We start from the raw sequence: 14,567 nt of genomic DNA on the forward strand, positions 1-14,567 counted from the left end.
CCACTTATAAGTGGTTCCCACCACTTATAAGTCGTTACCACCACTTATAAGTCGTTCCCACCACTTATAAGTGGTTCCCACCACTTATAAGTCGTTACCACCACTTATAAGTCGTTCCCACCACTTATAAGTGGTTCCCACCACTTATAAGTCGTTCCCACCACTTATAAGTCGTTCCCACCACTTATAAGTGGTTCCCACCACTTATAAGTCGTTACCACCACTTATAAGTCGTTACCACCACTTATAAGTGGTTCCCACCACTTATAAGTGGTTCCCACCACTTATAAGTCGTTCCCACCACTTATTTATAACTACCACCTGATGGCATATAATTATGAAGAAGGGAGCAGTACGCCGCGCCCTAACTCCAGGAAGCTCCGACGCCGAAGCTCTCAAACCAAGCCTGGCGAAAATCATCGAAATCGATGGATATAGCGCCAACGTCAACAGACCTGGGTACCCAACATTATAACAACAAGAAGAAGAAGCATGCTACTGACGATTTTCTGAGTGGGGTCGGTCATGCATGCCGAGGACGGAGACAAGTAAGACCTGGATAGATGTATTGGTACGTTTACTTTATTTTACTGCTTTTAACGTGACTACAGATCGACTATAAACCTTTATCCTATAGGCCTAGGATAGAGCGATTTATATTTAATTGAGAGTCTTCACAGTCTTGTAACGTTAGGTCTAATTGCATTGACGCCCAATGGCGACAATGCATTGTTCTTGTTCCGTATTCCTATTCCGTCGTCTTCTTCTTCTTCTTTGCATTGACGCCCAATGGCGACAATGCATTGTTCTTGTTCCGTATTCCTATTCCGTCGTCTTCTTCTTCTTCTTCCACAAAATCCCATTTGTTTAACACATGGTTTTTGTTAGCTCTACCCTGGCTCCGTCCCTCATCCAAATTAAACCAAACTTGGTAGACATGTTGTCCAGCATCCGTAGTTGTGCACCTCGTCTTCCATTTTCCAAAATCACTCATGCATGACCATCGATGCGCCATTTTGTAAATTTCAAGTCCATTTGCATACCATTACTAATCTCGTCCTAAATCCCGCATCCTGCATGCTACAGACTTCTAACAAATTGCTATAGATAGTCAAAGAGTTGCTCCATCATCTGCGACGTATAACCTGACCTTTAAAATGCCATTTTCATGCCTTAAATTCAAATCCGAAATAGCCTTCCTTCAAAAACTTGATATTTATTGAAATGTAAAGTTAAAAAATCGTTAAATGGCCATAACTTTCTTGTTTTTATTCATTTCGAGCTCATATTTTCAGGAATTGATACTGGTACCATATCATACATAGGAATTAGTTTTCACGCATCACTAAATTTCCGTTACTGAAATAGCGCCCTCTAAAGTTTCAAAAACGCTTATCTTTGAATGCTCCTCATTGCGTCATGCATGGCCAAACCCGTACCCTTTTTTAGATTTAGGGTGTTCAAGATATGCCCTTTCATGCCATTTAGAAAAAAATATACCTTACCACTGACGAAATATCTGAAAAATGCTCCCGAAAATCAGCAAAATTCGCAAAAATGCACTATAATGCCAGCACAACTTGAACTTGCTCTTATTTCCTTATTATTGAAGTTTATCCTTTCTAACTTGGCAGATATGAGTATTGATATATACTTCAATCGTTCGTTAACCTTTTGTGACAGAAACTGACATAGAGCTGACGTAAGCTCAAAATTATTGTGCAAAACTGTCATTTTTAATGTCTTTCTTTATATGGCATTTACTTCCGGTCTATTGCTTGCGCACAAATAAAAGTGGTATCAATGTCACCGCATTGGAATGCTCTATCCAGTGATACCAAATACGACATAGGTTACAACAGAAAATTTCAAGATAAGCCAATCTGAACACATGGTATACTACTCACAATGCACACATTATCAACAACAGAATTGTACACAATGTCTATGGCATAACGTATTATGCATGCACATCGTTCTGCTATGTACTTTACACTGAGTTACGTTAATGAACTGTTCTCTCTCTTTTTTTTGAGCGGCCATATGGTCTAAAAATGGCCCAATGGACGAAATCCTTTTGACTTGAGAATGTAACTTCCTATGGAGGGCAAAATGTACCAAAATCCACTTTGATTAACATGTAATTTTTGTTAGTCCTCCCCTGCCTCCGCTCCTCATCCAAATTCATTCCGATTTGGTAGACATGTTATCCATGATGCATTATTGTGTACCTTATATTTCATTTTCTAAACTCATTCATGCATGACAGTGCATGCACCATTTTGAGTGAGTGACATCATCATCTCTCTCATTTGGATGTAACTGGCTCGTTCATATAACTCTTTTGTTAAAAATAAGCGAAACTTTGAAATGTCATAACTTTCTTTTTTTACATCCGATTTTGATGAAATTTTCAGCATTGTGCTTCTCTGATTTTTCCCTATTGATTCAAATCAACATTTTTATGAGGTGGACTTGACCTCTAAATCAGACACGTCAATGCATGCACATCGTAATGAAACGATTGCAGTTCTAGTTAGGACTGACTTCGTTCCGACCAGGCCGGCGAAAAGGGTATCAACGGAGGGTGCCGCTGCATCCCCAGGCCGGTTAGCCATCGCCGGCGAGCTCCTCCTTCAGCGCTTAGCCATCCGAATGTATGCAGCTGCAGCTTGATTGTTTTGAAGCTAGCTATGGCTTGGTCTTGGCTTGAGTAGCCTTAAGGGCTTGGTGATAATGTGAAATATTGATATCAATATTTCACATTATCACCAAGCCTTGAGTGACGTAGGCCTATAGCTCTAGACACAAAAATCCGTCTGTTCTCCTCAGAGTCGGAACAGATTTTTCTGTCTAGCCTAGCCGACGCTAGTCCGGAATCGTATCTAGATTTGACCCATAACTCCGGCGTGGAGATATCCTACTAAAACATACCCAAAATCAAGAGTAGGCCCATAATAATTATTTTCTTAATTAAGAATACCTCACTAAACATTTATATACCGTTGTCATATCTACCAATCTCTTCTTAATATCATGATTAATCAACCTCGATCCATATATAGGGAGAGAGTTGGATCAAGAGAGGAATCGAGAGAAGGGGGGGGGGCGGGGAGGGGGTCCTGTTATAACTATAACAAGTCAGACATTTCCAAAGCTTAAATAATTACACTTCCAAGTACTGTTGTGAATGTGATTGCCAGCTAGGTGAGTTTAAAAATTAACGTAAACCCACACAATATCATTTTGAAATATTACTTTTCTTAATTACATATACTGATATAGGCCTAGATCTACCTCACCTTACATTTACGTACCGTCATCATATATATCAATCTATTCTGATTATCATGGTAATCACACCATGTGAACCTATCAATATAGAGAGAGGGGTAGAGAGAAAAAAAGAGAGAGGGAGAGAGAAAGAAAGAGGGGGGCAACGGGGGGGGGGGGGGTGGTGGCGGTGGAAAAAAAATAAGCCTTCTCATAGTAAATTTTTTTTGGGGTGCCCCCCAAATAAAATTGTGCTCACTACCCCTGGCGCCCAAGGGGGGGGGGGTGGCGGTGGAAAAAAAAAGTATTCTCATAGTAAAAAATTTTTCGGGTGCCCCCCCCCAAAAAAAAAAAAAAAAAAAAATTGTGCTCACTACCCCCCCCCCACTAGGCCAAAAATCGGCCGGCACGATTTTCAATTTTTCGCACGAAGTGGGCCCCTTTTTAGGCCCCCTCCCTTGCCACCGGCTGGATCCGCCCGTGGGCTCAGTTAAGACAAAAGGAGAAAATAAAACTATAATGTCAGTCAGACGTATTCACAGTCGAGAAAGAGTATAGAAATGTGTTTTGCGTAGCCAGGGGGGGATATGGATACTTTATGACAATGATAGAATGATGATCGTGGGCTGGAGGGATTATTTGCTATTGACGGGGGTCGACCCAAGTGTGTGTACACAAACATGTGGTACATAGCCTACTCACAATATCTCACATCTATTAATGTTCTCATTATAGTAGTATTCTTGTTGTTACTTTTGTTCTTTTTTATTGTCATTGCGAGTACCGGTAACTGGGCTTGAACATACAGGAAAAGTACATCTTTAATGTTCTATGTGACTATAAGAAACTTTGTTAGAATACTCACATAGCATATCAATGATGAAAGAAAATACTGCAGTTATGAAAATATTAGTGGAATATATGTGATATATCTGCTGTATAACATCCCATCCCTTCACATTCGAACCTGGTAAGGATGCATTATGCATACCCAAAACTTTTTTTCTTTTATTCATCACTTTTCATTTATTTATTTCTATTCACTTTTCTTTCCATCTGCAGTATAGTCATCATGGAGAAATTGAAAGATTTCCTCAGACAGAGAGGGCTGAAGGAAGACATAATCCAGAAAATGGTTGAAGATAAGGTTAGTACCTGTACAAGAGTTGGCTGCAGAGTTTTGAGCATAACTGTAAAGAAGTGTTGCTACTTTTCTGCCGTCCAATGACAAAAGGACGGCTGGGAAGCACCCTACATTGCTTCATCTCCAAAGAAGGCAAAATGATACCATCTCATCCATCTGCTGGAAATGTGATGAAATGCTGTTGGAGAAGTGATGCTTGGGGTGCAAGTCTTGTGTCAAAGACACACAAATGCACACACACCCTAACACACCTGGACACATGTACACCCACACACACAGAAGACAAAGCACACCTCTAACAAGATACTAAGGCAGGGTTTGAAGAGAGACATATACAGTTCAGTTCAACAGTTCAAATGAGGTTTTATTTCCAAAAATTCAAAACATAAAATGTCTTTTTAACAGTAATTTATGGACTAAATTTCGAATTAAAAAAATGTCTACCCCCCCCCCACTCCCCCAACAAAATTTGTAGTGAATGCTGAACTGACATCATTTGTGGCCATGCCCTTTGATAACCCAGAGGGGCACATGAGATTTGAATTTAAAAAAGGTATGAATAAAATCAATGAATTATAAATATTAAGATAAAGGGACACTTTTTATGGGAATTTAAGAAGGGGAGGGGGAGGCTTGAGACTCCTCTCTTTCTATCAATTATAAATATTATTATTATTATCATCATCATCATTATTTTTATTATCAGAAGACCTATTATCAAATATCAATATTATAATAGAAAAGTCCTAATGCACCCATTCGGCAAAACCGGGGGTGGAGGGGGGGGGGGTGGGGGCATTCCACGCAACGTGACGCGACACTACCCACCCTTTCGCACAGCACCAATTTGGAGAAGAAAAAAACAATGAGTTGTGATGGGGAAGAAAGAACTTAATTAGGAAAACTACATTTAATATTGCACCTCAAAAAAATTATTCGCAAGTCCAAAATGCGTGCTTCTGATTGGTTGAAATTGAATCTCAAGTCCAAAATGTGCGCTTCTGATTGGTTGCAGGGGGTGGTGCACAATATTGACTTTTGGGGAAGATATCCAGGTGTCTATCATATATTATTTTATGTTAATTCAATATTCAGTAAAGCTAAGATTTTATCTTTTTGTTTGTTCTTATTAGGTTGATGTGGAAATAATCCCATTGCTTGATGATAAGAAACTTGCCGAGTACATCCCAGCATATGGAGACCGGGTAGCAGTGGTAACATTTTGCAAGTGTGAATCAGGGCCATCATGCTCTACTAGTTCACCAAAAGCAGCAAAGCCATCAATGGTAGACAACAGATTAAAAATTAAGATCAAGAAATCTCAGAAGAAAAATATTGGTAACAGGAATGCAGAAAAAGAGGAAAGGAGGGTGGAGATAGGGTGGAAAGACTTTGATGTGGCCAGTATGGAGTACAAGCAGATTCGAACATCTAAGGGTGGCAGAACGAGGCATCTAAAGTTGGGGAAAAATGCAACAGCCGTTGGAAGAATCCTTGTGAAAGGATTCATAGACCACACAATTTTCCCTCTTAGAATGGCACCAGCTTTCGTCATTGGCATGTTATTTGGTGAAGATGCAGTCCTGCCTGACACTTTGATGGAGTCTTTCAAGCTTTACCTAAATGATGGAGATCGAGCTTGTGTTCAGTCTGCACTGTCTGAAAACACAACAGAGGAAGAGCATGAAGCACTCGTTGACCTCCTTGACCGAGAAGGTGGGCATACCATACCAAAAGAAGGGAAATCATTAGCACTTATGTTCCAGTTGGCGCACAAGGTCATCATCCAGAACGGGAGCTATGCGATGCAGTGTATGAGGGAAGTTGTGACTCCTCAGTTGTTAAGCAATCTTCCAACCCCCTCGTTAGTTCTCAGCATATACCAAGAGCTCCAACCTACAACAAAGAAAGTCTGAGAGCTTTTCAGCTATTCCATCCAACCAGGAAGAGTCAAACTCGGTGCGTCTCCTCATGCAGTACATTAAGGGGCAAGACAAGAAAGGATTGAAAAAATTAATGCATTTTCTGACAGGATCTGAAGTGATGAGCGTTTCCAAAATAATGGTTCAATTCACGTCTCTAGAAGGTGCAGGCAGGCGACCAGTGGCACATACATGTGGGCCTACTCTTGAACTTCCAAGTACCTATGGAAGTTACCGGGAATTTCGCCAAGAGTGGGATTGTGTATTAGCATCAGGATATATGAACTTTGATTTTGGTTAATGGCTACTGGTTACTCGTACATTTCCTACAGGGTACTGCACAGCTTCAAGTTTAATCTTGAATTTTGTTGCTTTATATCTTAAATTAATGCGGGAAACTGTCAAATATCGGTGTATTGGCTTTGAGAAACATGAAGGCTTACCCAAGTTCAAAGTTGACTTCCCGTACGCAGCATACATCATTAATTAAATATGCAGCATAAACATAACATGACTACATTTTGCAGAAAACCCTTTATTTTTGTCCTTTATTAAACTTCCTCAGAACAACTCATTGCTTTATGAAGATGAAAGTAGGCTGTCTTCTCTAATTGTTTACATTTATTAATTAGCTTGAAATTTGTAGGTGTGAGACATATGGCAGTGATAGCAATTGTGCATATTTGCAAAGGTTTAGTATTAAACATCTTCATGCTTCAGATATGTTGTTGAAACACCAAAAAATTATATTGAATGAATTAATATGCAGAAATCAATCTGGTATTTATACATACAATGTAGTGTATCACAAAAGTGTACTCTCAGAAAATGGCTTCCCAAGTAACTTTGGTACCAAATGTATAAACGTATTTCACCATTTCAGATAAATTTGGGTGTGCGTGATTCAGTGATGATCTCATTTTGCCATTACATTCACTCTTTGGTGGGCATAGACGATTTTTGTGAAAGGTGAACAAATCTTCTGTGTCACTTTTGGAAAATATGTTTACTAACATTACCATAGAGACAACCACTTCCCGCTGCATTTTTTTTTCTTGCTCCGAATATGCTTTGATTGGATGAATATAGATGTATGTACATTATTCAATTTTCCTTTTAATAATGAGCTCAAATTTATCAAAATGGTATTTGACATCAGAAAGAGACAAAATTGAAAAGTAATCCAAAGAAAGAAGTAAGTGCAGCAATAAAGCCCCAATTTAAAATAGGTAGATTTTATGTCGATTCACTCTTTAGTAATCGAAATGAGGTATTCTACCCTATAATTAAAATGATCTGTTGTTAAAATGTACATGATACAAGGCATATCATGTTCAAAGCACTTAAAGAGAACCTTCATTTTGAATTAGATTAATGTAGGACCAATTTGGTTCATGAAGAGAGTTCAAGAGACTGTAGAATATCAATGTTTTTGTACAATGATGGTGTTAAATTCAATGACTATAATATGCCAAATATTTTGTACATTTTGATACACTTTGCACTTTGTTTTGATATTGGCTCTTCTTGTCAAGATTTTCCCTTGTTTTCATTGTATAAATGAGCTTTTTTTTAACATGATGTTTCTATAGAAGAGAACCCATCTTTTTTAATTAACAAGTGAATTTTGGTTCACTGTTTTGAGTTTAAATCATATTAGACCCAGGAATTCCACAAAGAAACACAGAACAGTCATAATATGATGTTAAAACCCAAGGGGGGGACTCAGATTTGGTTCTGATGGGAGTGTGTCGCTGAAGCCGCAAAACCCAACCCATTTTTAAGGTTCATTTTGGCGGAGAAGGGAACCCATTATTAGGGGTTTTATTAAGAATAATTACCTTTTTGTGCAATTTATCGACGAAATGGGCAAAAATATATATTTTTTTGGCCAAAAAGTCGCCCATTAGAGCGTCACACTCCTGTGTATACCTTACTAGGCGTGTACCCCCCCGCCCCCCCCCCCCGGTGTTCAAGGATATTGGATTAAGTGGGTTTATGAAGTGACATGAAAAGAACATTCAGGGTGGTGTGTTTTAATGTTGGACCCAAGGATATACATGTATCGTGAAGATCCAAGAGAACCTTCATGCCATGTTTTATTCGGATCAAATGGGTTTAATATGGTGTTGTGTTCTAATGTTATTGGTCCAAAGCATATAATGAAGAACCAAGAGAACCTTCAATTCGTTTACTTTACGGTATATTATTGGAAAAAGTTAGTTAAAGAAGAATTGACCCGTTGAAGACGAGCTTATTTTGCTATAGCACACATTTCCCGTAGATCCCAGCCGGATTATAATCAGGACTAGTCTTCAACGGGTTATTAGGACTTTCATTTTGTTGTGTTTTGACTATCTACCAATCTTGCAAATAACCATGAACATGGTAGGTAGGCGTAGTGGCGTACTGCTTTGAGAACAGTTATGGTGTTGTGTTTTAATGTTGTTTGGTCAAGGCATATCATAAAGTACCAAGAGAATCCTTCATGTTGTTAATTTTAACTGGACCAAATGACCATAGTGAAAGAACGTTTATGGCGTTTTTTGTGTTTTATTGTTATTGGTCCAAGGCATATTATAAAAAACCAGAGAATTTTCTTTTGTTTACTTAAATATGTTATTGGAACAAGTTGGTTTAAGAAGAATTAATGATACGACTTTCATCTTGCTGTGTTTCACTATCTACCAATCTTGAAAATAACCATGTACATTGTCCCACTTGCAGATTCCATTGAATGTGTGTTTTTGGTAACATACATGTACTTGTAGGGCTCCACAGTCCACAATAAATTTGTTTGGTTCAGTGCCACATTCCATATAGGGTCAATATATGTTTTTGGGTTTAAACTTTGGGGCCTTAATTTGATGGTCACAAGTAACGCATACCCACAGCTGCTGGCCCATGCAGTGCCATAATGCTACTGAGTCCATGAGTCCGAGTTGTATGTATAACACATATAACATCAAAGGCAAGTCTGGAAGATAATCAAGTTGATTTAATTACATGTAGTAATATGACATGAACAGAACAATTACAATATGTCCAAGGCGAACAAAGCAGTAAGAAAGTTTAGTATGAAAAACTTCAATAAAATGCTTAAGATGCCTACAGAGTGCCTATGTAGTCCTTATAGATTTTGTACCGAGATCTGTGTCAATCTTTTTTTCTACTTTCAATAAAAAGTTACAAGAAATCAATACTTGTCCATCACTTTGGAATGTAAACCTCCATTGACTCATTGCTGAATTATTTTAGTTCGACCTCGGTTATCTGGTCGGGACCGGCCTTCATCCAGATAATTGATTTGGCCATATATGAGAGACAAGTCCTAGACAACATGTCTCTATATAGAGCATATCCTATTACTTAATTAAACTGGTATATGAACAAACTTATACATTTAAATGGCAAGCTTTTGTTCCAGACTTGTTTCATTTTGTTTGTACAAAATTTAAATAAAACAAAGGAAGAAACTTTCCCTCAATCTTGAAGCAAAGAGTGAGGAAAAAAAATTCCTTGCCAGATAGTGGCCAGATAATCTAGGTCAAACTGTGTACAAAACCAATGATTGGCGAGAAGGCAATTAGACTATGCTTATTTCCTTAAGAAGAACAAAAAAGGAAAAACTTAAAACACACCCACATGAACAGGTATTGTTTGTATTCCTTGGTTAAGTTGGTTTGAACCTATAGCTGCTGCACCTTCAGACATAATTAATTGTTAAGCAAGTGTGTTATCTCACGTCGAAGAGCTACATAAAGAAGTCGAGCACCGTGTCGGTCTCTTGGATACTCGTACCCAACTTCATTCATCACGATGCAACAGAGTTCAAAGATGTCTTCATCACATGGTATTGTTTTTCTGAAAACACATTCCTCTTTGCATGCTTGCATACGTTCCTGGCTCACACCATGCAGATAATCTCTTGTAGTGTACAAAGACGGCAAGTTGAACATAATGTTTGGGCGGCCGCTAGGAGCTTGGATGTTCCTCGATGGTCTAATGAGATGCCGATCCCATACATCTACCACTTCATCAAGCTCAGCCTGCAATTGAGATGGGAAAGAGATAAAACGGCGTCATTTAATATTTTAAGCATAAACCAGTATACCGTCAACAAAAGACACAAGGGAGGAAACATGAAAATTAAAATGTAAAATGTTTGGCAATATTCTATTCGGCACTGAAGCATGATTAAACATCTATGGCTTCGGTTACTAAATGCTATATTAAATCAGGCCCCTGAGAGCAGCACCCCTGACCCTTTGGAGGGGGGGGGGGGGCAAAGCTACCAAAAAAAAAACTACCTAAAAACGCCCCAACTTTTTTTTTACATTGATCCTTTTGAAAGTTTGATCAATATCCAACTTCGTTACTTCTTGGGGATCGACATTCTCAAATGTCCAGAACCAGATCCTTGCGCTGCTTCAATTCATTTGCAGTGCGAACAAAAAAGTTGATCACTGTAAAAGAACAATTAAAGGCCTAGATCTATATGATATTATAAAGTAAAGTTAAAGATTTTCTTCTAATCTTAATTTCTGATTCTTAATTTTGGTCGATGGTCATGCAAATCTAAAATGGAGGTAAAAATTGCCATTGCTCTTACCTGGATAAGATGTAAGAAACAAAACCGTAGGAGATTGACATCTACGAAATTGCCATTGAAATCACCGTCATCTTGCAAATCGCGAAAAAAATAGATCCAAAATTCCATGCACTCCCTTCGAAGGAAGGACCACCAGTACTCGATCCTTTGATTGGCTGTGCTTGGACCTTCTAGATAACTGCGAATGCCCGCCATGCCATCTTCGTCGTCCTCACGGAAGAACCTTTGAAAGTCACGCACATATCCATTCTCGGTACCTAGATCCCCACGTACAACAGATGGACATCCTCCGATGTCTGACACCTTTTCTATGTAGTACCCTCCAATCACCTTCGGGTCTGATGAAGTGTGGTAGGCGTTCATCCACATTATTTTCCTGGAAAACCCATCGATGCAGCCATTAATGCATATTCCAAATGCTTTCAGTTTGTCGTAGCTGTCCAGATGCCACAAAAAGTTTGGCCCTTTGGATGAATACTGACGTCGCCTCAGTCTTCTCATTCTCCTCTGAGTTGTCCCTTCTGGGTCGACAACTCCAAGGATTATCCTTACATCTTCCTTTTTACAATTGATATGATGTGCCCGACATTTTTCAAACATCCATCGGTAGCCATGCAGACGACCCGATCCCTCGACCTGCTTTAGAATAAAGTCTACAACCTCACCGATTTCACTGTAGTTTTTTCTCCTTGACAGGCCATGCTGTCTGAGCAGCCTTTTCAAATGACGCAAAGAAATTACAATTCCACACTCTGTGGCAAGAATCGTAACTATGTCTTTGTACATGAGTCCCATTTCAAAGCATATCTTTATCACTGCATTTCGTTCTTGCTCTCGTTCATCCATTTTTGGCTAAAATGGTCAGAACAAAGTCAGTAGTTTTAAAAAAGACGACTCTAAATCGACTCTAAATTGCTCTAGCAAAGGCCTTACGAAGAATTAAGTCCAGACGCAGTAAACGAATTATAAGTGGTGGGAACGACTTATAAGTGGTGGTAACGACTTATAAGTGGTGGTAACGACTTATAAGTGGTGGGAACGACTTATAAGTGGTGGGAACGACTTATAAGTGGTGGGAACGACTTATAAGTGGTGGGAACGACTTATAAGTGGTGGTAACGACTTATAAGTGGTGGTAACGACTTATAAGTGGTGGGAACGACTTATAAGTGGTGGGAACGACTTATAAGTGGTGGTAACGACTTATAAGTGGTGGTAACGACTTATAAGTGGTGGGAACGACTTATAAGTGGTGGTAACGACTTATAAGTGGTGGTAACGACTTATAAGTGGTGGTAACGACTTATAAGTGGTGGTAACGACTTATAAGTGGTGGTAACGACTTATAAGTGGTGGTAACGACTTATAAGTGGTGGTAACGACTTATAAGTGGTGGGAACGACTTATAAGTGGTGGTAACGACTTATAAGTGGTGGGAACGACTTATAAGTGGTGGTAACGACTTATAAGTGGTGGGAACGACTTACTAAAAAAAAAATGTTCATGCATGTCCCCTCTCGGGCTCCGTAGGTACCCGGGTCTGTTGACGTTGGCGCTATATCCATCGATTTAGATGATTTTCGCCAGGCTTGGTTTGAGAGCTTCGGCGTCGGCGTCGGAGCTTCCTGGAGTTAGCGGGCGCGGCGTACTGCTCCCTTCTTCATAATTATATGCCATCACGTGGTAGTTATAAATAAGTGGTGGGAACGACTTATAGTAGAGCGGATTAGCTCCAAAAATCACAACAATAGTGCAAATTTTGACTAAAGCATAAAACTTTCACAAGTATTAGTATATGCCATAAGATTTATTTTAAAGATGGGAGGTAAATTTATAAATGCCATTTTCGGCCGTTGCCATGGCAACAGATTAATTTCTCCAAAATAACATGCATTCCCATGTAAATGGTAAATAAACATGATATAGATGACCAAAATGATAATTTTCAGGCTCTCAATTGAATACATATGAAATTTAGAAATATTCAAGATCATCAAGATAGTTCCAATTGGTCCGTTGCCATGGCAACGGCTTGTTTTTCCCCAGAAAAATAAACATTTTGATTAAAAAAAGTTGTAGAATATGATATATTTTTAATTTCCCCTAATTTTACAGTGCTTAACAAAGATATTTTGGCTGCTAAATGTGTAAATTACATCTCAAGCCATTGCCATGGCAACCAAATAACATCTAATTTACAAAAATAACATGGTTGTCAAGACACTGGATAGGTGGAAAATACAATTGGAATTGACTTAATCTGTATGCTTAAGTTTTGACCCCCTCATTTGAACAAAAATACAAAATTGTTCTGCAGGAGTTCTTTATAAAGATAAAATATTATGTTGCTTTGGAAATGCTTGAATTGAATTTAAAAAGGAACAATTTTACAAAGGGCCCGTTGCCATGGCAACAGCTTATTTCCCTCTAGAAAGGTAAAAATATTGATAAAAATGTAGAATACATGTACGGTATGATCATCATTCCATTTTCCCTAATTTCAAGGTACTAATCGAGATATGTTTTTGACTAAATTTATAAATATAACATCTTAAGCCATTGCCATGGCAACCAAATAACATCTAATTTTTTAAAAAAGTGGATGATAAGGTTAAAAACAGGTGAAAGATACAATGAATATTAACTTAATGTGCATTCGTAAGGTCTGACCTACTCAACTAATTTAGGGGAAAATAATACAGTCAGTGTTCTGCATGAACTAATTAAAATAATAAACATTGATGTTGCCTTGGTAATACTTGAATTCAATGATAAATATCAATGTTCCAAATGGCCTGTTGCCATAGCAACGGATCATTTACCCAAGAACAGTAGCAGTTTTTATTTTTAAAAAGGACTGTATAATCTGATTTTTCTTTCATTTCCCTTAACTTTAGGGTAAGAATAGATATGTTTGCTGTTAACATGCAAATAACATAAAAATCCATTGTCATGGCAACCAAGTAACATCTAATTTGAAAAAAAAAAATAACATGGTTGACATGATAATGGACAGGTGGAAAATGCAATTTATAACAATTAACTCAAGGTTTGACCCAGTCATTTAATTTTGAACAAAGATTACAATGTTTCGCATTAGTTCATTAGAATGATGAAATTTGATGTTGCCTTGGTAATGCTTGAAGTTAATGATAAATATCAATGTTGCAAATGGGCCGTTGCCATGGCAACGACTCTTTTTTCCAAAGAAAAGCACCAAATTTGATCGAAAAACAGTTTAAAATCTGCATTTTGTCATAAATTTCCCCTAATTTTAGGATGCAAAGCATAGATATGTTTGCTGTTGATGTACAAATAACTTCAGCCAAATCATATCCCAATAGTATATTATTAATGAACTATATTATGTCCATATTGAAGTACCAACAGTCAATTTAGACCCCATTTTGGAGGCCATCTTGGATTTTTTAACATACCAGTCCACTGACTGTCCTCGTAACTTGTTCTAATGCATTAAACCATGGTTTTATGATTATGGTTTAGACATCAAAATCATATTCCCCAGACAGATATTGAACAAACTATGTCCTAATTTATTATTTGACTCTTGAAAATATGGTTTAGACACCAGAATCACATCTCACAGGCGGATATA

General features: G+C 38.2%; 2 protein-coding genes across 2 annotated transcripts; one reads left to right on the forward strand and one right to left on the reverse strand.

Moving 5' to 3' along the window:
* The first annotated feature begins 462 nt into the window (after positions 1-462).
* On the forward strand, positions 463-9,742 carry LOC135157753 (uncharacterized). Its single transcript, XM_064114569.1, has 3 exons — positions 463-571; positions 4,336-4,420; positions 5,551-9,742. The coding sequence occupies exons 1-3, from the start codon at positions 564-566 to the stop codon at positions 6,331-6,333; spliced, it is 876 nt and encodes a 291-aa protein (XP_063970639.1). The 5' UTR covers positions 463-563; the 3' UTR covers positions 6,334-9,742.
* Positions 9,318-11,439, reverse strand: LOC135157756 (uncharacterized). The gene is made up of 2 exons (XM_064114577.1): positions 10,952-11,439; positions 9,318-10,388 (listed from the first exon to the last, which is right to left on the reverse strand). Exons 1-2 carry the CDS (start codon positions 11,318-11,320, stop codon positions 10,056-10,058), a joined length of 702 nt encoding a protein of 233 aa, XP_063970647.1. The 5' UTR covers positions 11,321-11,439; the 3' UTR covers positions 9,318-10,055.
* Between the last annotated feature and the right edge of the window lie 3,128 nt (positions 11,440-14,567).

This window comes from Lytechinus pictus, chromosome 2, assembly GCF_037042905.1.
Source record: "Lytechinus pictus isolate F3 Inbred chromosome 2, Lp3.0, whole genome shotgun sequence".
In the NCBI taxonomy this organism is placed as follows: Eukaryota; Metazoa; Echinodermata; class Echinoidea; order Temnopleuroida; family Toxopneustidae; genus Lytechinus; species Lytechinus pictus.

Coding starts and splice junctions, on each gene's coding strand:
- LOC135157753 (XM_064114569.1), top strand. Junction 4,421..5,550: donor AGAAAATGGTTGAAGATAAG/GTTAGTACCTGT, acceptor TGTTCTTATTAG/GTTGATGTGGAAATAATCCC.
- LOC135157756 (XM_064114577.1), bottom strand. CDS start 11,320: ATGTGGATGAACGCCTACCACACTTCATCAGACCCGAAGGTGATTGGA. Junction 10,389..10,951: donor GTTTCTTACATCTTATCCAG/GTAAGAGCAATG, acceptor TCTCAATTGCAG/GCTGAGCTTGATGAAGTGGT.